General features: G+C 40.7%; 2 protein-coding genes, 1 long non-coding RNA gene and 1 other non-coding gene across 5 annotated transcripts; 2 read left to right on the top strand and 2 right to left on the bottom strand.

Moving 5' to 3' along the window:
* The first annotated feature begins 242 nt into the window (after positions 1–242).
* On the top strand, positions 243–4,312 carry LOC130720908 (uncharacterized). Of its 2 annotated transcripts, none has more exons than XM_057571612.1 (8): positions 243–557; positions 665–757; positions 843–932; positions 1,031–1,120; positions 1,275–2,518; positions 2,606–3,281; positions 3,360–3,648; positions 3,728–4,312. In XM_057571612.1, the coding sequence occupies exons 1-5, from the start codon at positions 246–248 to the stop codon at positions 2,112–2,114; spliced, it is 1,425 nt and encodes a 474-aa protein (XP_057427595.1). In that variant the 5' UTR covers positions 243–245; the 3' UTR covers positions 2,115–2,518; positions 2,606–3,281; positions 3,360–3,648; positions 3,728–4,312. The 2 variants fall into 2 exon arrangements, with proteins under 2 accessions (XP_057427595.1, XP_057427593.1); XM_057571610.1 differs by having other exon boundaries at positions 1,269–2,518; positions 3,728–4,311.
* Positions 4,313–4,441: 129 nt separating this feature from the next.
* On the bottom strand, positions 4,442–5,683 carry LOC130720909 (uncharacterized). The gene is made up of 2 exons (XM_057571613.1): positions 4,986–5,683; positions 4,442–4,907 (listed from the first exon to the last, which is right to left on the bottom strand). The coding sequence occupies exons 1-2, from the start codon at positions 5,226–5,228 to the stop codon at positions 4,710–4,712; spliced, it is 441 nt and encodes a 146-aa protein (XP_057427596.1). The 5' UTR covers positions 5,229–5,683; the 3' UTR covers positions 4,442–4,709.
* Positions 5,684–11,859: 6,176 nt separating this feature from the next.
* LOC130718777 (uncharacterized) lies at positions 11,860–14,132 on the top strand. Its single transcript, XR_009012792.1, has 2 exons — positions 11,860–12,323; positions 13,842–14,132. It is a non-coding gene; the product is annotated as an uncharacterized LOC130718777 (long non-coding RNA).
* A 6,732-nt stretch (positions 14,133–20,864) lies between these two features.
* On the bottom strand, positions 20,865–20,971 carry LOC130721610 (small nucleolar RNA R71). Its single transcript, XR_009013537.1, has one exon. It is a non-coding gene; the product is annotated as a small nucleolar RNA R71 (small nucleolar RNA).
* Between the last annotated feature and the right edge of the window lie 1,850 nt (positions 20,972–22,821).

Raw genomic sequence — 22,821 nt, 5'->3', positions numbered from 1 at the left:
CATGTGGTCCATGAGATTCCCTTTAAAGTTTACTCTATTGTCTTTCTACATGCCTACTGTTGCCCATGTGATAACCATGAAAGTGCATCATAGGGGTGAAATTACATTTGACCCAAATATGCCCTATGAAAGTGGGCTCTGCCAATCCTTTGAACATATGGATGTGGATCACATTTCATCCATTGTGGTGGGTAGTTTGGTAAAGTACTTGGGATATCCCAGCTTCAAATGCTTGTGGTATAGGTATGTGGCTAGTGATGGGTCTGTCTGCTTTTAGTCCACTTTCCAATGATGAAGATGTTAGAGAATTCTTTGAAAATGTTAAAGGTGTAGCTGAAGTTGATATTTATGTTGAACACCTAGTGGAAGATCCAAATATTGTTCCTCTAATTGCTTACAAGAGTGCTGAAGATACTCCTGAGGTATTGCAAGTTGGTTCTGAAAGTGATGATGAGGTATTGCAAGACAGGGAGGGTGAGACTGAGACAGTCAAGGAGGCTGAGTTAGTGCAAGACAAGGATGGTCAAAGTGTGCAGGAAATTCAGATTGATGCTGAGGTAATGAAATTATGATTTAATTTTTGTGTAAGTTGAAATAAAGTTACCCTTTAAGTTGTCATGAAAAAGGAGATTTATGCTTAGTTGTGTTTTTGGATAATCAAAAGGTTCTCCAACCTGAACAGAGAAGAGGTGCTGAGTTAGAGCAACACAGGGAGGCTGAAGCTGAAGAAGGGCATGAAAAGGAAAGTGAGGCTGAGGTAATTAAATAATGAATAGTTTGTGAATTAAAGCTACACTTTAAGTTTCCATGAAAAAAATATTGATGCTTAGTTTTGTTTTCAGATTGTTGTCAATGATGAACAGAGGAGAAGTGTTGAGTTAGAGCAAGACAAGGAGGCTGAAGAAGCGCATGAAAAAGAATTTGAGGCTGAGGTAATTAAATGGGTTTATTACTTAATGTTTAATTTGTGAATTGATGCTATAATTTAAGTTGCCATGAAAAAAATATTGATGCTTAGTTTTGTTTTCAGGTTGTTGTCAATGATGGACAGAGGAGAGGTACTGAGTTCGAGCAAGACAAGGAGGGTGAGTCAGTGCAAGAAAAAGAAATTGAGTCTGAGGTAATTAAATGATCAGTTACTTAATGTTTAATTTGTTATTGAGTCTGAGGTAATGAATTAAGCAAAATTTCTTGTTTAAGTTGTGAATTAAAGTTGGTCTTTAAGTTATCATGAAAATTATATTGATGATCAGTTTGTTGTCAATTAGGAACAGATTCGTGATGTGGATGACAATGATGAAGTAACTGAAAATGACAAGGGGGTAGATAAGGGAAAAAGAAAGGCCAGTGAGGTTCTTCTCAGTGATGAAGATGAGGATTCTGATGCTGAATTTGATCCAAATGATGAAGAGGCATCCTCTGATTTTTCAATGTATGACAGTGACTACGAAGAAGATTGGGATTGGCTATGTGTGCTTCCTAAAGAGTCTCTGCTGAATATAGCTGAGGCCAATCCAGATCCCACTTTTGCAGAAGGTTCTACTGATCAATATACTCAAGCTGTGAATGAGTCAAGGAACCTGGAGCCTAGTACATATGAGGAATTTGAAGATGAGGATGGTGATTCTGAGGACTTAGAAAGTCCATCAGAAAGCGATGATGAAGGAAAAAGTAGAAGGAAATATCCTAAGTTCAAACCTACTGAAGATGGGGAGGTGGTTCACCTTGAGTTAGGTCTGACTTTCAACAACAAAGATCAGTTTAAGGATGCTGTCAGTGATTTTGCTATCCAAACCAAGAAGAATCTGACAATCACCAAAAATGATAAAAAGAGGATGGTGGTTAAATGTGTTAAGGAGTGTCCATTCTACCTGAGAGCCAGCAAGACTCCCTCAAGGCCTATCTGGCAAATTGTAAGCTTCCATAACAACCATAATTGCTGTAGGACAGCCAGTAATAGGCAGGCAAAGACATTTTGGCTTGCTAAGAAATTTATGCAAATTCTGAAACACACTCCAGATTTGAAAGTGAGGGGCTTGATAGAGGAGGCAAGGGTCAGGTGGGGCATTGTGATAGGGAGGTACAAGGCATACAGGCAAAGGTCAAGAGTCTAGAGATGTTGCATGGTGCAAGTGTGGAGCAATACAGTCACCTGAGGCAGTATGCTGCTGAATTGCTGAGAAGCAATCCTGGATCCACAGTCATTATAAAATCAGCAGTGGGAGTACATGGCCCAGTCTTTGAGAGGATCTACATCTGCTTTCAAGCTACTAAGACTGCATTTGCCAAGCACTGTAGACCCTTAATTGGGTTGGATGGCTGCTTCCTTAAGGGACTATATGGTGGTCAACTTCTGTCAGCCGTAGGCAAAGATGGAAACAACCAAATGTTTCCAGTAGCATTTGCAGTAGTGGAAGCTGAAACTAAGGATTCCTGGACTTGGTTCTTGAACATTCTACTACATGATCTGAATAGTGTTAAACCTCAAAATTGGGCATTCATCTCTGACCAGCAAAAAGTAATTATGTTTAGACTTTTCCCTTTGTCTTATTTTACATTATGTTATTTTTCTCTAATGTTACATTCACCTCTATTGCATTGTTAGGGATTGGTGCCTGCTATTGCTGAATTGGGTCCAGATGTTGAACACAGATTGTGTGTCAAACACTTATACAGTAATTTCAGGAAGAGGTTCCCAGGAGAAGAGTTGAAGAATGCTTTATGGTCTGCTGCAAGGGCTAGCACAGAACCACAATGGAAAACTGCAATGGATAACATGAAGGAATTGAATCAAGATGCTTGGCTGGAAATGATGCATGTACCTCCTAAGATGTAGACAAGATCAGCTTACAGCCCACACACACACTATGATCTCCAGGTTAACAACATGTGTGAGGCATTTAATAGGTCTATCTTGGAGCATAGAGACAAGCCTATTATCACTTTGCTTGAGGGGCTGAAATTTTATCTCACTAATCGCATTGTGAAGCAGAATGATCTAATGCTTAGGTGGAGAAATAGTCAGCTGTGTCCAATGATTCAGCAAAAGCTTGATATTATAAAGAACCATTCAGAGAGGTGGAGACCTAACTGGAATGGTGATATTGCACATGGACTATTTGAAGTACAGAGGGACAATGATAAGTGGGCTGTCAATGTAGAGAGTTAAGGACATGCGCTTGTAGGAGATGAGATCTGACTGGGATTCCCTGTGTGCACGCTGTGGCCTGTATGTGGTATAATAACCATGTGCCAGAGAATTATGTGGACATGGCATACAGGTAATGCAAATAATTTTTCTTAAGTAATAATGCATTATGTTGATTAACAAACTAACAATTTGTTTCTATGTTTTTCAGGAGGCACACATTTCTGAATACATACAGCCACATAATCCTCCCAAACAATGGGCCCAAATTATGGCCAGATGTGGAAGCAGCACCTCTAAATCCCCCTTATGTGAGGAGGGCCCCGGGAAGGCCAAAAAAACAGAGGAACAAGGCAAATGATGAGCCTAGCAACCCTAATAGGCTGAGGAGGATTAGTTCCACTGTGAGATGTAGAAGGTGTGGAGAGCCTGGACACAACAAGAGAACCTGCAAAGGTAAAACTGCAGCTGATAGGACAATCCCAGTAGGAGGCAATGAGGTAATGAATTTACTTGTGCTTACCAATTAAATTTTGTCAAAGTTGTGAATTTACTTTAGTGGATTGTGTTTGATTTCAGGCAAATACTCAAGTTCTTCAACCTGAACAGAGAAGGACTACTAGAAATAGAGGTCAGAAGAGGAATGCTCAATCTGGACCAGGTGAAACTTCAGCTCAAGGTGCTGTAAATAACCAGCCTGCACCCTCTACTCCAGCAAATTCACAGGCTCAACAAACTGATGCTCAATCTTCTCAGCCTGCACCCACTGCTCCAGCAAATTCTCAGGCTCAACAAACTGGTGCTCCATCTTCTCAGCCTCAGCACATAGCTACTGCATATTCTCAGCCTGCACCTACTGTCACTACATCTCAGCCAAATGCACCAAGGAGGAGAGGAAGAAAGAGGAATGCAGAAGCAATTAGTGGCACTCAGTAGTGTTTTTAGATCTGTTATTCTATTTTTATGAACCTATTGTCCTGTGGATGGTGTTTTTAAGTCTGTGTTTTTTGAGGTCTTGTAATGAACCTAGTCTTGTTGTGTATGTATCTGGTATGGACCAAGTATGTTTTGGATGGTTATGTAGGTTTTTTGGATGGTGGATTTTGCTGATGTAACAACTATGGCTATTCCTTCTTATTTATGAGACTCTGTTGAAGTAACAACTATGTTCCTTCCTATTAGGAATACATGCATATTATGTCAATGCCTATTATGAGTCCATTCTTATTGAATTCATGCATTTTATACATTCACTCATTCACAGGATCAATTCATGCATTTTATACATTCACACATTCAAGTGAATTCAATCCAAGCTGCCATGAAAAAAATTGCATCAAATTTAAGATACATATAACCTCAAACAGAATTGCATAAAATTCAACTCAATGGAAACACAATTGGCAAATTTCATTTCTTGCATCAAAGGATCCTAATGGAAGTACATAAGTGCATTCACTTTCTCAAAGGATTTTTTTCCCATCTTAATGGAAGTACATTCCTACTTCCTTACAAAATACATTCCTACTTCCTTACATTCCTACTACCCCAACTAGTATTCCTACTTCCTTACATAAGCTACCAACAACACAAGGATCACAATTATTGACATGAACAAAGAGGCAAGTAGGATCCTCTCTTTCTTCTTCAGGTCTTCATTCTTCTTGGTTAAGACAACAATCAACTTCTTCTCCCTAGCATTACAATTGTCATCAGCATCATGCCATTGGAAGAAGTTGCATACCTTCTTACGATGCACCTGTAATTTTAAGTTAGTTATACAAATCAGGGAAGAAGAAAATAGCCACTGATTCAATAACTCAATAATCTTACAAACCTCAAACAGCCCACAACCATAAAACCTCCTTCCACGATTCACCCCAGTCCATGTTGTCACCAATGGACTTTCAACCCCACATTCACACAGCACTACTCGTCGCCTCATCTCAGAACCAGTCGAAACATCGCGAGAGCCAGACAACCCATGAGAACCATCGTTTCTTCTGTGCGATTCAGGTACCCTGCGACTCGAATCAGCTTCTAAATCCCTGCAATTAGGTGTGGCTGAAGATCCTCCCATGGTTAGAGCTCGCGATATTGGGATTTGGGGGAGAAGAAGAGGAATTAGGGCTCGCGATTTTGGGTTTTGAGGGAGAAGAAGAGGAATTAGGGCTCGCGATTTTGGGTTTTGAGGGAGAAGAAGAGGAATTAGTTTTGGTGATTTTAGGATTTGAGGGAGAAGAAGAGGAATTAGGGTTAGTGATTTTCAGATTTAGGGAAGAAGATGATAAAAGAGAAGGTGATTCTCACGTGAGGGGCATGTGATTTCCCCCCAAAACCTTTCTCTCTCCTAGTCTCAGTGCCACATCAGGAAAAAAAAAAGCCATGTCACACAAAAACGTTAAGTTTTTAACGGAAAGGAGGCGGGGGACCAAAACTGCTAACGGAGATAAACGTTGAGGTACTATTATGCTATTTTTAAACGTGGGGGATTATTATTGCACATTTTTTAAACGTGGGGGACCAAAAGTGCTATTAAGCCTATTTTGAAAAGAAAACTCATAAGACATTAAACAACCTCTAAATCTTCAATTAATGATGATAAACTCGAAAGGAAGCTTCGGATGCAAATCTTAGTTTTGGAAAACGAGAAGTGTCGTCGGATCCCAGTGTCGAGAAAGTTGAGAGGCTTGAGTATGTAGATGTTGTTGTGCTGTTGGAGCAGCTGTCGTTATTGTGCTGTTGGAGCAGCTGTTGCTGTTGTGCTGTTGGAGCAGCTATGTTGTTGGGCTATCCTGGGGATAAGTCCGGGAAACCGTTAGTTTCCGAGAGTGTGATACTCTGTGCTCGTTGAGCAGTTGTGACCATCGGATTGAGATGAGTCGGATGATTTGGAGATCATCGTGAGTTATGTGTTGTTGTGAAGAAGTGTCTTTTGTCGCAGAATCGACTTTACCTTAGGGTAAGCTTTTAGAGACTTTAATTTACCTAGAACATGTGGCGACGTGTCGAGTGAGATTCGGAGACGTTGTTTGACTAATCATTCCGCATTCATGCAACATTAATGAGGTATTAACACAGGACGTACTCTGGACCTCGTCGGTTTCCAAAATGGTCATAAGACCCGGAATGCCGTGTAAGAGCGTTTGTAGACGTCTCTTGTAGCAGACCGAAATGGCAGACCTACGGGTTTACTGCTGATCTGACTACGTGTGGTTGTTGGAGTAAGAGGCACGCGGGCCGAAATGGTTCCACCGTGGCTGGTGTTAGGGATGATCCGTTTGATGTCAATCCCTTTCCGGAATGCATGTGGTTAACTGGGTTAACCGTCATTTGCATATCATGCAACATGCATACTAATTTAGTTGTTGAGTGTGATTGGTAATTGTTAATCCTATTTGGAACATGCTATCTACTATTATTGCGTTTATGTTATTGTGGAACATGCAACCCTAGGAATGATATCTCTAGCTATAAGCCTAAGTGGCTATCTATTATTTGTACCTATTGGGTTTATTATCTACATAGTTCTTTGGAGTTGACCCTCGCGTCTTCTGTGTGTGTTTTGGCAGACAACGCCTTTTGTCAGATGTCCATTGCGGATTGGTTCACAATGGTCCACCCTTCGGGGGGGATCAGATATGAGATGATTGACCAGGATGACCCCGGTTCGTGGGTGGTAGACCCCGCTAGCCACCGCGCGACTTATTCCGGGAGGATCATGGAGGATAGGGTTGATAGGGGAGGACTCTTGGTAGAGGGAGTATTGAGGAGGTGCTCTGTCAGCTTCAACTTGCCACCGGGCGTTCACTGTGGACCAGGACTTGGAGGACCACCACCGCCACCGTCATCTTCAGAGGACGAGGATCCCTCAGAGGAGGAGCCAGTGGGAGTGCCTTCGGCAAAGTCTAGTGCACCCACCGCTGCGATCATTGATGATCATGGATCGGGCCCAAAGCCCGTTAGTCCAGCACCGGAGCGCATCGCTGTTGCGAGAGGGGGCGGGGTAGTGTTGGTAGACTTAGTTGTTCTGGATTCTGATTCAGACGACGATCATGCTAGCACATAGTTTTGAGTGTTGGTATGAGCTCCTCGAGTTAGGATTAGTGTAGGAGTAGAGTCTTAGCTCTGACAGTCATTGCTTCATTTGTTTCTTTGGGGGACAGGGTAGTTCCGCCTATAGCTTTTTGTGTGGTTTCTTTACGGGGATCACAGAGAGTTGGTTGGACTTAGGAGGTCTTATTTTTCAGACCATTGGGTCAGCTTATTCTCAGTTTTTGAGGGATGGTGTTGCGGACACTTCACCTTTTCATTTGGTTTGTACATATTGCCTACGGGCGCTACTCTTCTATTACCCGTCACTGAAGGTTTTCTCGTGACGAGGTTGCTACTTACAGCGGGGGCTGTTATATATATTGTATATTAGTTTTATTGCTTTTCGCTTTTGGGTTTTATTTAATTAAGTCTTGTCTTAGTTATTATCAAAAAAAAAATATTCACGTTTTTCCGCATCAAGTTTATTTTTGGTTACTAAAGTGACGCCACCGAAATCGGGGTGTTACACCAGTTGCGTATCAGATTGCGCTGCCACCGTTTCTTTCCAACATTCATGATGTTTTTCATGTGTCGCAGTTGAGGAAGTATATTCCAGACCCGACTCATGTAATCGAGCCAGACAACGTTGAACTGAAGGATGATTTGACCTTTGAGGCACCGCTAGTGAGTATTGGGGATAGAAGAGTGAAACAGCCGAGAGGGAAGCAGATTGCATTGGTAAAGGTGATATGGAACAACGATACGGGAGACGCTACATGGGAATTGGAAAACAAGATCAAGGAACTGTATCCCGGACTTTTCGCAGAACTCTGAGTTTCGAGGACAAAACTTTCTTTTTGGAGGGGAGTATTGTAAGACCTAGATTTACAGAACAAGTTATTTTCCGACTCACGCGTAGAGTCAGTGTAAGCGTGACAGGAGTTCGCCGTTTGAGAAAGTTTAATGACGAAGGAAGTTCAGGAAATGCGTGAGGATTGTTTCTTAGTTGTTTTAGGAGTTAGTGCGAGTCGTCTGCACACCTGCCTTATGGCGAGAGTGTCCAGAATAGGCTAATTTCGCTTTTAGAGCAACGTTTAAGTGAGATTTCAAATCCTTGGGAAAATAAGAAGTTCACTTTATTTTTCCTTCGACCAGTGTTTCATTTCGGAACTCTGGACTGTACGCACGATGGGTTTCACTTCTCGGAAGTCCGACGACGCTAATTTCTTTGCTTCAAAACCCCTAGATTCAATCGCTGGATGAAGACTTTTTCTATTCGGAGCTTTTAACGAAGTTTCTGTCCGGGTTGCCATATTTGTTTCGATGTTTCCAATCTTTCTTCAGAACGAAGTTTTGTCATCTGACCTTCACAGCAAAAAGTAGTTTTTCGGGACAGATTAACTTACACCGCTTTTGGGATTTTGGAGATCGTTTTCCCCTGATTATAGAGATTTGTTTTGAGTTCTGGAAATCTGTCGCCAGAATCTCTCTTAGAATTCGTCGATGACGTGCTGCAAAAATCGGAATCGCGAAATTTTCATTTTCCCGCGATTTCACCTTCCTATAAATAGTTAAAAATTCAAAATATCTTCTCATTTGCTCCATTGAGGCCGCGAGTTCAAGGAGAGGAGAGGGAGAAGATTTTTCGCCGAAACTTGACCGATCTTCGCGCAGTTCGTTCCTACTTCAAGGTATCGAGGTAACTAGCTTGATTCTTACCTCTGATCATTGTTTCTACTGCGTTTCTTTAGTCGTTTCTGTGCTCAAAGTTTCGAGCTTTTTGTAAAACTGTCCGTTTTTCTTGATTTTTCGCTTGGGGTTTGTTCTGTACGTGCCCTAGAGCTTAGAACCTTCGCCGGTATTCGCCGATTTTGATCGAGTTGTCAAGGATTTGAAAAACTGATTCAAAACCCTTTTTGCGCACATTTCGAATCTTTAATGTCGAAAAGTTGTAATCTGACTTCGTGCCTTTAGGATTAGTTGCTACGAATGTTGTTAGGAACATCGCTGTCAAATTTGTTTTCCGAAGTGTTAACTTTGAGTTTTTGAGCTTTTATTTTGGACCAAAACGCCCCTGAATAGCCGTATTTCGATCCGATCGTCCGAAAATTTTTCCGATAGTTTCTTTGCCTTAGTTTTACCCTAAAACTACCTTGTAAACATATTTGATCGAAGAAAAAGAGCCGGAGCCCTTTTTCCTTTATGGCCGAGAGCATGTAATGAGGGGGGGGGGAGTTTTTCGTTTTCGAAAACTTGTCTTTTCGTACCCGATTGTTGTGTTCTGAAGCTTTAATGCTTTGTCTATCGTTTATGAGTTGTAATGTGATCGAACTAATCGATTTTGTTTGGATTCTGCTTTGTTTTTCTTTGAGGTTCAGTTGAAGGAACTTTGGGTGTTTCAGAGCATTTGTGTGAAGGAGATTTAGATCACGAGGCTGAAGCAGCTCGAGGTTAGGGCAACTTACATATTAGATAAGATTGCATGATAGGCGTCGATAAATTCGACTTATGTTTTACTTTGAAATTGTTTATGATGATGATTTATTGTTATGATTGTTTTCATAACTTATGATGTTGATGTTGTGTTGAATTGTGCGTTTTGACGCGATTTCGGAGCGATGAATCACTGAACTGATTCCTTTTGATTTGGCGGGTTGGATGAACAACCCTAGGCGAGTCCAAACTCAAGGGTTGAGACTTAGCCGTTCGTTTGTATACTTAGACTTTCCCCGGGAATTTCTTTTGGTGGGTTTTTGGAAAACTTAGAATGAATAGAATTTTGAAAACTAGAGACTTTGGGAAACTTAGACTTTGAGAAATAAACTCATAACTTGACTAATTGAATTCGAAACATTTTTATTAACGAATAAATCATAGGGAATCTCAATGGGAAAAAGATTGCGAAAGACGGGGAAAAGTCGACTTTTGATGTGGGTTTTGGGGAATTGGTGGACACCACGGGGGTGAGCCACGGTGATGATTGAAAGTCACCGAGTACTTTAGTACTCTTGTTGTTGGGGTTGTGTTGTTTTGACCGACACTAAACCCTTGGGTTCTCTTGTTGTTGGAGTTGTGTTGTATTTGTAAGATCAAGGTTTGATCAGTGGTTGCATCTCTATGTTTTGATGATTACAATTAAGGTTTGTGATGATGAACAATTGTGGTACCCTAACGTTTGTCTTTTTAAGTTGTGACAAACAGGTTCTGAATCTGACCCAAGCCTATTCGTTCAGAAGAAGAAGAACCAAGGGTTACTAAAAAGAGAGCTATTTAATCTATCATGTTCGTTCTGAACAGTGGCAAATACTTCAGAAGCTCTGAAGATGGAAGCTCTCAAGAAGTTCTGAAGAACTCAAGTCAGAAGTTCTGAAGACCAGATGTTCCAGTGGAACGGTCCAGAAGCAGAAGACTCAAGTTCTGAAGACTTACAAGAAGTTGGTTCTGAAGACCCAAGCTATTCTAGCTCTGACGATCAGAAGTTCTGAGGAAATTGTTCAGTAGCAGAAGTTGCATGGTCAGAAGAATCCAAGCTTCAATCTGACGATGACCAGAAGCTTCATCAACGTTCATCTGAAGCTCCTTCATCACAAGTCAACTGGTGAAAGGACAGGTCGCTATCACAGTACAACGTCGTACAAGTCTCAGTCTGTCCGCCACCTACCTTGTACACCCTAGCAGTCTGAAATTACAGAATTGCCACTCCAACGGATAAAACCCTAGCAACGGCTACATCACAAGTCTTGGAGTATATAAAGGCTGAAGAAAGAAGAAAGAGGCTAAGAAACTTTGCTAAAAATATTCAACACATATGAACCATTCTCTTAGCATTATTTCTACACTGTTCTTAAACTTCTGAGTTTACTATTCGCTTGTTAGAAGCACTTATTGTAAACCCGAAACCTTTTACATCACATTGTAAAGTTCATCAAGAGACCAAGGTTGGTCGGATCTTGAGAGCACTGAATCAAGGCTGATTTAGTTGTTAGCTAGTCTTAAGAGGATCGGTAGATCAGCTTCTTAAGAGAATACTAGTGTGAAAATCAGTGTACTGTTAGTCACTTAGCAGGTTGCAAAGTGCAGTTGTAACACTCATTGATTTTAGTGGATTGCCTTCATCAGAAGAAGGAAGAAATCACCGTCACAGGTGGACTGGATTAGCTTGAGCTTTTATCTCAAGTGAACCAGGATAAAATACTTGCGTGCTTTACTTCCTATCATTCAGCACTTAGTTTTTATCTTTGAGTTTTGAAAAAGCTTAAAAATATACTCGTGATTCAAAAACTCTATTCAACCCCCCCCCCCTTTCTAGTGTTTTTCGCACCTTCAATTGGCATCAGAGCTCCGGTTCTGATTTTAACACCTAACAGTGTTCAGTGATCCAGAACCTTGTGTGAAAAACAAAATGGCCCAAGCCAATACTGTAAGGCCCTAAGTTCAATTTGGAACAATTTTATGGAAGTTTGAATAAAATTGAAGTTTTTGGCTATGTTTGATAACTGGCAGATTAGAACTGTCAACTTGTGTGAATTTTTAGAGGGTCGTAACGACTTCATTTGGGAAAACTTCCTTCATGAGAGTTGTAGCCCTTCAAGTCTAGAAAATTCTCCAAGTGGTTTCGTGTCGATCCGATATCTGTAGCTCCAGATATCCCCGTTTTAGTGAACGTAGTTCCGGCTGTACAGTGCCAGCGGGATTATTACATTGTTTTTCTTCTAAGTCCGAATTTAATTATGAATTTACCTTTGAGGGCTTAGGTTTTAGTAAGTTTCAGGTCTGATTAGGTAATTAGACTGGTGGGTTAAGGTTGGACTTGGGTCGGGCTTGTGGAAAACAAAACCCTAGCCCACTTGTGGGTTGCATGGGATTTTAGCCAAGGGGGGAAACCCTATTCTTCCACAATCAGAAAACAGAGATACACTACAGCACCTTCACGTGAAAAACAAAGAGAGAACGTGTGAGAGAAGAGAAGGGAGCCGCCGCCCAAGCCACCACCATTGTCGCCGGTCACGCGCGCGAGCAAGGGAGAGAGCGCGAATAGAGAGGGTTTCGCGAAGGAGAAGGAAGGTGAAGGAGACCTGGACAGCAAGAGATTGTTCTTCCAAACTTCATTCTCTTCTTCTTTTCAGACCAAGAACCCAAGGTAAGGGCTGGTCCTAGGATTGGGTAGATTGCCTAGGGTATTTGCCATGTTTTACTATGAGAAAAGTCATGAACATGATTGCTTTTGCAAGAGTTTTGTGTTCATGATGCTTGCTGTTTTTTTTTTCTGCCTTGAGATCTTGATGTTTTGCTTCTGATTTGAGATGAAATGTTGATGCCATGATTCTCCATTATTCATCACTACAACTACCGTTTTCTTCTATGACTTTGCTTGATTAAAATGATTGAAGATTTATATGCTTAGATCTGCCCTTTGTGCTAGAATTGATGGTTATCTTGGTTCTGGAAATTTAAGCATGATATATGATATATGATATGTGGTTCTTGCTGCTGGAATATGGTTTAAAACTCTGGGACTTGAATGGTTGAAAAATTAATTTGAAGGCAAAAGTATCTCTGCCAGTTTCCTGTACTGGACAGCGAGTTTTGGAGCTTAATTACACCTAATTCGGGGTCTCAAATGAAAAAGGGATAAACTGGAAAATTGTATATTTTCGAATTGGCTTTCTATGCATATAAAGAACATAATTTTTGGTCTAGTAATGAGGTCTGGAGGTCGATCTTAGTGACTGTTGCACCTGCTGTTCTTCCTGTACCGGACAGCAAGCTTTAAGGCCTAATATCACCTAATTCTGGATCTCAAATGGAAAAGTGATAAACTATAAAAGTGTAGAGTTTCGAATTATCTTTCCAGTCATGTATCATGTGAATTTTGTGGCTAAGTATTGCGGTCTGTAGACCAGTTTTAGTACACGCTGCACCTGTTGTCCAAAAACACTAAATTTGAGAAATTGTTGGAAATGTTAGTAACATGTGATTAGGGACCTTTGTGAGATTTTTATATGATGATATCTGTAAACTGAGCCTCTGGAATTTGTAAATAATTTGTGAATTTGGGAGGCCCTGATTATTTCTATGCTTTGCATGAAGTTTAGTTGTGACTTGTTTAGGAGGTCGCTCACCCAGCTGTAATTCCTCCTAGTGTGACTGTTATTTCTTGACGTTGTAATCTGATACGATATTAACTCATAAGACTCTAGGATTGACATTAGAGCCTTAAACACCAAGAGAATGAATTTATAACTCGCTTGCAAGTAAATGTGAATAATTTGGACATAGGTCCGGTTAGGACTATGGACCATGAGAACAATGGTTCCGTTAGAGACAAAACGGATAACTTGCACGCGAGGGTGAATGCGGTTTGAACCGTGATGTTATGACTTGTGGGTGTCTGACCCATGGTGTGCTGTGGTCGTTCCAAGGAACGCCATGATGTTGTGAGCTTTGCTCATGGTGTTGTTCGTCTGCTGGACGAATGGTGTTGGATCCAAGGTGAAAGGTAGTTGTGTGAAGTGAGATTCCGTTAGTAACTGACTCTTTCCCATAAAAGACATATAATGTACTTATATTATATATGTTGTTGTTGATTTTGTCATTATCATTCTTTTTGTTGGACCTGACCCTGCTTGTTTGCTATGTGTTTATTTGGGGGGGGTAGATGGTCGTGAAGATAATGGCGATGACTCATTCTTGGGAGTTGATGCTACGTGACGTGCCAATACCGGAGGACGACTACACTTCAGAGGAAGAGGAAGAGGCTAAGGAATAGGGTTTTGGTTGAGAGTCTTTTGTTTTCTGTTGGGGTTGAGAGTTTCCGAAGTGTTGGTATCGAACAATATTATTGCTTAAATTCGAATGAACAAGTTTTGATGTAATCTTTATTTTCATTCAGGCCTTTGATTCGTACTCTTTACAGTTGGTTATTTAAAAGGTTTTACGATGTTGGTTACTTCCGCGTGTTTTTGGAAAGGTTATGTTTCAAGAGTTTTCGTAAAATGAGAGGTTTGTCATTAATTGAAGATTAATAAGTGAATCGACGAAAACTCTTTACGAAAATGGGTTAATTAGTTACTGAGTAACACTCGAGAAATCGAGGCGTTACAAATACTTCCGCTGACAACAACAATCAACTCAGAGCACCAATCTTTGATGGTGAAAAGTTTGAGTACTGGAAAGATAGAATAGAATGTTATTTCCTTGGCACTGACCCAGATCTCTGGGATATGGTCATTGAAGGCTATACTGATCCAGTAGATGCTTCAGGAGTGAAGATTCCTCGTTCTGAAATGACTGACGCTCAGAAGAAGCGTTTGAAGGATCATCACAAGGCGAAGTCTATGCTATTCAGCTCAATATCATATATTGAGTATGAGAAGATCTCTGACAAAGAAACTGCTAAATCCATCTTTGACTCCTTGGTCATGACGCATGAAGGAAATGAAGAGGTCAAGGAAACCAAGGCTCTTGCTCTCATACAAAAATATGAGCAGTTTAAGATGAAATCTGGTGAAACCATTGAGGAGATGTACTCAAGGTTTCAAACTCTGATTGCTGGAATCAGAGTGCTAAACAAGGGCTATTCTACTGGTGATCATGTCAAGAAGATTATCAGAAGTTTGCCTAAGGAGTGGAGAGCTTTTGTCACTGCCCTGAAACTCTCCAGGAATTTGAACTCGCTGAAGTTAGAAGAGCTCGTGAGTCACCTCAGAAGCCATGAGATTGAACTCAAAGGAGACAAGCCTCAAAAGAAAGACAAGTCTATTGCTCTTAAGTCAAAGTCTGACAAAGCAAAAGCCTATCAGGCAGAAGAGGAAAATTCATCTGAAGAGCTATCAGATGCGTCTGATGATGAAGAGCTGTCTCTTTTCACAAAGAGGTTAAGCAAACTCTGGAAGAACAGACATAGCAAAGGCAAAGGACCAAAGAAAAGTTCAGGAAGATATGAATCTTCATCTGGTCAGAAGAAGTCATCTGGAAAGGAAGTCACTTGCTTCGAGTGCAAGGAATCTGGGCACTACAAGAGTGACTGTCCCAAGCTTAAGAAGGATAAGAGACCAAGAAAAGTCTTCAAGAAGAAAGCTCTCATAACCTTTGATGCAACTGATTCTGATGAAGCTGAGTCAGAAGAAGATGAAGCTGTGGAGGCTCTAATGGCTACCACAAGCAGAGGTGCTGGAGCTTCAGAAGATGATTCAGACTCTGAGAATGATGATGAGGTATTCTCTAACTTTTCTCTATCTGAGCTAAGAACTGCTTTATCTGAAATAATGAAGAAACATGATATTCTGCTAAATAAGCATAAAGAGCTCAAAAAGAAATATGCTGCTAAAACCAGTTCTATAGAAGTTCATGAGAAGTCAGTCTCTGAACTCATGGATGAAAACTATATTCTTGTTAATGACAATGCTGTTCTTCGTGCTAAAAATGATGTGCTAGAAGATCAACTTGCATCATCTGATGTTAAGTATGAGACAAAATATGAGAAAGCGTTTCAAAAGTTCCTTGCAAAGGGCATAGACAGAAGTCTTATGGCTTCAATGATCTATGGCATGAGCAGAAATGGGAACAGTGGCCTTGGCTACTTTCAATCCATGAAAGATAAGTCATCTGAGCCCAAACGCGAACCATTGCATAAGCATTTCGTTCCCGCTGGCACGGTCATTCCAGAGAAGGTTAAACCAAAGGTGGTGAAACCAAAGGGAAAGTTCAAACTTGACATGTCTAGATACTATACTCAGGTTGCATTATCCTCCTGTTGCACCCAAAGTTCCAAGAACTTCTGGGAAAACTAACAAGAAAGGACCCAAGATATGGGTACCTAAAACAAAATTTATTCCTGTTACAGACATCTTATGCAGCTCAGTTAAGACACCTGTCATGGTACCTGGACAGTGGATGCTCGCGACACATGACGGGCACAAGGTCTATATTCCAAGAACTGACACCGCTTAAGTCAGGAGGAGACGTTGGCTTTGGAGGAAACCAGAAGGGAAAAATTATTGGAAAAGGTTCCATAGGAGATGGAAAAATTCCAGTAATCAATGATGTACTTCTGGTGGAAGGATTATTTCACAACTTGCTCTCCATAAGCCAAATTGCTGACAAAGGTTACGATGTGATCTTCAATCAAACCGGATGCAAAGCTGTTAGTCAAACAGATGGATCTGTTTTATTTTCTGGGAAGAGAAAAAATGATATTTACAAAATCAGATCCTCTGAACTGCTATCTCAGAAGGTCAAGTGTCTCATGTCAGTTAATGATGAGCAATGGATCTGGCACAGACGTCTAGGACATGCAAGTCTCAGAAAAATCTCTCAACTTAGCAAGCTAAATCTCGTCAGAGGATTGCCTCATCTGAAGTACTCATCAGAGGCTCTGTGTGAAGCTTGTCAGAAGGGAAAATTCACCAAGAAGCCTTTTAAAGCAAAGAATGTGGTATCTACAACAAGGCCCCTTGAGCTACTTCATATTGATCTTTTTGGACCAGTGAAAACTGAATCCATTGGAGGAAATAAGTATGGGTTAGTTATTGTAGATGACTATAGCAGGTGGACATGGGTAAAGTTCCTAAGGCACAAAGATGAAACACATACTGTGTTTACCAACTTCATTACCCAAGTTCAGAAGGAGTTTCAATCCTCTGTGATTACTGTCAGAAGTGACCATGGTGGAGAATTTGAGAACAAAGCTTTTGAAGAATTATTCAACTCTCAAGGAATCTCTCATAATTTCTCTTGTCCTCGCACTCCTCAACAAAATGGAGTAGTTGAAAGAAAGAATAGAACTCTTCAGGAGATGGCTCGCACCATGATGCAAGAATCAAGTATGGCCAAGCACTTCTGGGCAGAAGCAATCAACACTGCATGCTACATCCAGAACAGAATCTCCATTAGACCAATTCTGGAGAAAACTCCTTATGAGCTATGCAAAGGAAGGCAACCTGATATCTCTTACTTCCATCCTTTTGGAACCTGTTGCTACATGCTCAACACCAAGGACCAATTGGGTAAATTCGATTCTAAAGCTTTAAAATGTTATTTTCTTGGTTATTCTGAAAGATCAAAAGGTTTTAGAATTTATAATATTATTCATCAAACTGTTGAGGAATCTATCCAGATTAGATTTGATGATAAGCTTGGCTCAGAAAAGTCAAAGCTGTTTGAAAGATTTGCAGATTTAAGCATTGATTGTTCAGAAGCAAATCAACCAACGAAAAGCCCAGGGGATGTTGCTCCAGAGGCAGAAGCATCTGAAGATGTTCCAACAACTTCTGATCAACTTCAGAAGAAGAAAAGAATAGTTGCTTCTCATCCAGAAGAACTGATCATTGGCAACAAAGATGCTCCCGTCAGAACCAGGTCTATGCTCAAACCTTCAGAAGAGACTCTTCTGAGTCTGAAGGGATTTGTGTCTCTCATTGAGCCGAAATCAGTTGATGAAGCTCTTGAAGACAAAGGCTGGATTCAAGCAATGTAAGAAGAGCTAGATCAGTTCACCAAGAATGATGTATGGACCTTAATGCCTAAACCCAAAGGTTTCCATGTCATAGGAACCAAGTGGGTGTTCAGAAACAAGCTAAATGAAAGAGGAGAAGTAACAAGAAACAAGGCAAGACTGGTGGCTCAAGGCTACAGTCAACAAGAGGGAATTGATTACACTGAGACCTTTGCTCCAGTAGCAAGGCTTGAAGCTATAAGGCTATTGATTTCCTTCTCAGTAAATCACAACATCATTCTCCATCAGATGGACGTCAAGAGTGCCTTCCTCAATGGCTACATTTCAGAAGAAGTGTTTGTCAAGCAACCTCCTGGCTTTGAAGATGACAAACACCCAGAGCATGTCTACAAGCTCAAGAAATCGCTCTACGGATTGAAACAAGCTCCCAGAGCATGGTACGAAAGGCTCAGCTCCTTTCTTCTACAGAATGAGTTTGTAAGGGGTAAAGGTGACAATACTCTTTTCTGCAGAACCTATAAGAATATCATTCTTATGATATTCTTATAGTTCAGATTTATGTTGATGATATCATTTTTGGTTCTGCTAATCCCTCCTTGTGCAAGGAATTTTCTATGTTAATGCAGGCTGAATTTGAAATGAGCATGATGGGAGAGCTTAAATACTTCCTGGGAATTCAAATAGATCAACGACCAGGAGTCACCTATATCCATCAGAAGAAATACACCTTGGAACTTCTGAAGAAGTTCAACATGAGTGACTGCAACATCTCAAAGACTCCAATGCATCCAACATGCATTCTTGAGAAAGAGGAAGTTTCCTCTAAGGTTTGTTAGAAGCTCTATCGTGGAATGATAGGCTCTCTTCTTTACTTAACTGCCTCTAGACCTGATATATTGTTTAGTGTGCATCTCTGCGCTAGATTCCAATCAGATCCTAGAGAGACTCACTTAACTGCTGTTAAGAGGATCCTCAAATATCTGAAAGGAACCACTAACCTTGGTTTGATGTATAGAAAAACATCAGAGTATACACTTTCAGGTTTTTGTGATGCTGACTTTGCTGGAGATAGAGTGGAAAGGAAAAGTACTTATGGAAGCTGCCATTTCCTTGGATCTAATCTTGTCACGTGGTCAAGCAAAAGACAGAACACAATTGCTCTATCAACTGCTGAAGCAGAATATGTCTCAGCTGCCACATGTGATGACCCTATTTTAGTAGTGTTTTTAGGGTCAGTTCTTTGGTTGTTTTGAGTCTTTTTGTTGAGTTTCATGTAGTGTTTCATGCATTCTCATGCATTTTTATCTTTTCTTTAGTTTTTATTTTGTTTTGGTAATTTAGTAGTTTTATAGGGAGTTTTCTTGCATTTTAAGTAAAGTTTAGGACTTGCATGGTTTTGTTGTGTTTTATGAGGGACTTCTTGTGCTAATGAGCTCTTGGAGCTTCTAGAATCTTCCTTGTCTTGTTGGTTAGGTTTGGAGTGCAGAAACTGAAGGAGAAGGAAGGCCAAGAAGCATGGAATTGATGAAGAACATAAAGAGAATTGAAAAGAGGAGTTTCAGAAGCCAAAAAGTCATTTTCAGGCGAGCTAGAGCGCCTAGGCGCTGGGAGTGGGCTCCTAGGCGCCAATAGGGTCAGAGAGCATGTCTTCTGACATGCAATTGGCGCTCAGGCGCTCTGAATTGGCGCCTGAGCGCCCAGTTTCGTTAGTTTCAGCCTATAAATAAGGCTTAGGCCAATTTCTTTGATACATTTTGTCATTTCACTCATTTTTGATCAAGTTTTGAGAGCTGAGGAGAGCTTTGGGACCAAGGGAGGTTTCCAACTTGTATTTCTTCTCAGGTTTTCTTTACATTTCCTTTATGAATTCACTAGCCATGAGTGGCTAGTTTACTTTTTTGCTTTGGGTTAAGAGATTCTATGAAACTTTAGTTTATAATTCCTATCTCTATGCATGAGTCTTGATTCAATCTTGTATTTCAATTCCTTATTGCATGTTTAGCTTTGGTGCACCTTTGCTATAGGCTAGATTATAATAGAATGGAAATTTGTTATGATTTAGGGACATGAATTGGAATAGATCTTTCTATACTTGCTTCTAGGAATAGAGTGAGGGTAGGGTTTTGTTGGCCTGAATAATTAAGCTCTCATACCTCTTATGAATGTTTAAGTACACAAGGAATTGGGCTTAACTTTCAATTTGAGAGAATTACTTTTGTGAGGAATCAACTAGTAAGTACATAGGCTATAACAACAAGATATAAATTAAGATATCACATGCATAGGATAGGTGGACTAAAATGGATTAGATGATCAAACACCCAAGGCAATTTCCCATCATTTGTTATTTACATCATTATCAACATTGCTCTTTTGCAAAACTTTACTCACAATCACCCAAAACCAATTTCTGAATTTTTCTGTTTTAAGAACTTGCAAACTCTAGGCTTAAATCAATAATTCTCACTCCCAATCCCTGTGGTTCGATAATTTAAAACCCTGAGGTATTCGTGCACTTGCGAATTGACCAACAAGTTTTTGGCGCCGTTGCCGGGGATTGTTTGTGGTTTTCGGTTTAAGTTAAAGAGTTTGTTTGTTTGTTTTACTAAGCATTGCATTGAATAGGTGTTACTAACCTTTTCTCTGTTTTTGTGATTTCAGTTTATGCACAGTAGGCTTGGCATGGATCCATTGCTGTTTGATCCGGAGCCTGAACGTACTCTTCGCCGTCGTCGAGCCCAACAAAGGCTTGAAGCCATGGCTGCTCAAATGACGGAAGAGGAGATACAAGCCCACATTGAAGAAAGAGTGAATGAGGCTCTTGCTCAAAGACTTCAAGAGCAAGAATTGGAGAATGCTAATCGTTCTCTCAGAGACCTCACCTCGGCTGCCATGAGCTACGATTATTCGGGCAGCATAGTTTCCCCCGATGGCACGGGAAACTTTGAGCTGAGGCCGGCATTCATCAACTTGGTGAGCCAAAATCAGTATGGTGGAGGTGCTCTTGAAGATCCTCATGCACACATGGAGCGGTTTATCCGCAATTGCAACACCTACAGAGTTCAGAATGTTTCAGCGGACACAATCCGCTTGAGTTTGTTCCCTTTTTCATTGAGGGATACTGCTGAAGAGTGGTTGAATTCAAAGCCCCAAGGTAGCATTACATCTTGGGAAGACTTGGCTGAGAAGTTCACCACAAGGTTTTTTCCAAGAGCCCTCTTGAGAAAACTCAAGAATGACATCATGACTTTTACTCAATCCACCGATGAGAATCTCTATGAAGCTTGGGAGAGGTTCAAGAAGCTCTTGAGGAGGTGTCCTCAACATAACCTTACTCAAGCTGAGCAAGTAGCAAAGTTCTATGATGGTCTCCAATATTCTTCGAGGTTTGGTTTGGATGCGGCTTCAAGTGGAGAGTTCGATGCCTTACTTCCACAAGTGGGGTATGATTTGATTGAATAAATGGCTATAAGAGCCATGAACTCTAGTAATGATCGCCAAGCCCGAAGAGGAGTCCTTGAGGTTGAAGCTTATGATCAACTTATGGCCTCCAACAAGCAACTCTCCAAGCAAATGAATGAGATTCAAAATCAAATGAAGACTACCAAGATTGGTGGTCGAGTTGCCAAGGTGGAGTGCGTGACTTGTGGAGGGCCACATGACAGCGAAGAATGCACAGAGACTAGACCGGAGGAGGAAGTGAAGGCTATGGGTCAAGCTCGGAATGACCCATTTTCAAATACTTACAATCCAGGATGGAGGAATCACCCTAATTTTTCTTGGAGGCAAGGTAATAATGGGCAAGGAAATGGCTTTCAAAGACAATTTCCTAGCCAAGGATTTCAAGGCCAAAGCTCAAGACAACCTCAAGAGCGAGGAGAAGGTGAAGGTAGTGGTTCCAAGAAGAGCTTAGAAGAGTTGGTGGAAACTTTCATCAACCGGACGGAGAATAATTACAAGAATCAAGAGGCGGCTATCAAGAATCTTGAGAATCAATTTGGCCAGCTGTCCAAGCAAATAGCCGAGAGACCTCAAGGTAAGTTTCCCTCCGACACTATCCCCAATCCTAAGCAAGAGAATGCCTCTGTTGTAGCCACTAGAAGTGGGAGAGTGATGAATGAATTGAAGAAAAAAGCAGAGGGAGAAAAGAGAAAGGAGATAGTGGGAGGAGAAGTAGTTGTACCTATTAAGGTGAGAGAAGTTGAGTGTAAGACCCAAGTTTTTAAGCTTATGCCAAGTAAATAGAATCCTATTCACGATTAGGGTTGATATATCGTGAAGGGAATCCTGAACTAGAGTTTACCAAATGAAATAAATCTATGAAGGAGGAAGTTAGGGAAAAGTCAAAGGATTGTATCGAAGTCGATTTAAGTTATAGCACGACTAATATTCGCCTTAAAACCTAGGACAAGAATCTTAGGAAATAACACTATGTTCCACCCTTGGAACACTGTGGGATTTTAGTCCAAAAATCTTCAGAGAAATGTTAGAACTTCTCTTTTTCCATATATCACAATCGTTTCGAGGCGAAACTCTAGGATCTACGAACGTCCGATTCCAATCATCGGAAGTTTGCCGAAACCGAATCCCTGGTATTTCAAAACCCTAGAATCACCCGACTATGAGGACATTTTTCTATTCAGAGCTTCAAATGAAGATTCTACACGCGTACACCCATTTCTCTTGATGATCTCAATCTTTCTTCAGAAGGAAGTTTTCTATTCCGACATTCGATGCAAAAAGCAACTTATCGGGTAAAATAGTTTTACACCGACTATGCATTAGTTGCCAAAAATACAAGGAGACCTCATTTTAGTTTTGGAATTCTTTTGCCAAAACATATCTTAGAATTCACGGAGAATGACGCCGGAAAAATCAGATTCGCGAAACTTTCATTTTACCGCGTTTTGCCAACTTCTATATATAGCAAGAAAGGTGAGAAAAATTACAAAAACTCCTCCATTTTCTCTCCAAGGCCGCGAGCTCCATAGAAGGAAGAGGAAGAAGAGCTTTTCTTCATTACTTGCTTGATCGTTGATCAATCAGTTGATGCTTCAAGGTTTCGAGGTATAGTCGCTAATCCTTACCTCTGATCGCTTTTTCCATAGCTTTTCTGTAGACTTTTCTGAGCTGATAGTTTTGAGGTTTTTGCAAAACTATCCTGAATATTTCATTTCTGATT

The sequence above is a fragment of the Lotus japonicus genome, chromosome 5, assembly GCF_012489685.1.
Source record: "Lotus japonicus ecotype B-129 chromosome 5, LjGifu_v1.2".
Taxonomy (NCBI): domain Eukaryota; kingdom Viridiplantae; phylum Streptophyta; class Magnoliopsida; order Fabales; family Fabaceae; genus Lotus; species Lotus japonicus.
The sequence above is the reverse complement of the archived record's forward strand: the minus strand, read 5'-3'. Positions and strand labels throughout refer to the sequence as shown.

What these genes read in the sequence shown, in the direction of transcription:
- LOC130720908 (XM_057571610.1), top strand. Translation starts at nt 246, where the DNA reads ATGTGGCTAGTGATGGGTCTGTCTGCTTTTAGTCCACTTTCCAATGAT. An exon ending in AAATTCAGATTGATGCTGAG is followed by an intron (nt 558 to 664) that starts GTAATGAAATTA and finishes GATAATCAAAAG; the next exon opens with GTTCTCCAACCTGAACAGAG. An exon ending in AAAAAGAATTTGAGGCTGAG is followed by an intron (nt 933 to 1,030) that starts GTAATTAAATGG and finishes TTTTGTTTTCAG; the next exon opens with GTTGTTGTCAATGATGGACA.
- LOC130720909 (XM_057571613.1), bottom strand. Translation starts at nt 5,228, where the DNA reads ATGGGAGGATCTTCAGCCACACCTAATTGCAGGGATTTAGAAGCTGAT. An exon ending in ATGGTTGTGGGCTGTTTGAG is followed by an intron (nt 4,908 to 4,985) that starts GTTTGTAAGATT and finishes TTAAAATTACAG; the next exon opens with GTGCATCGTAAGAAGGTATG.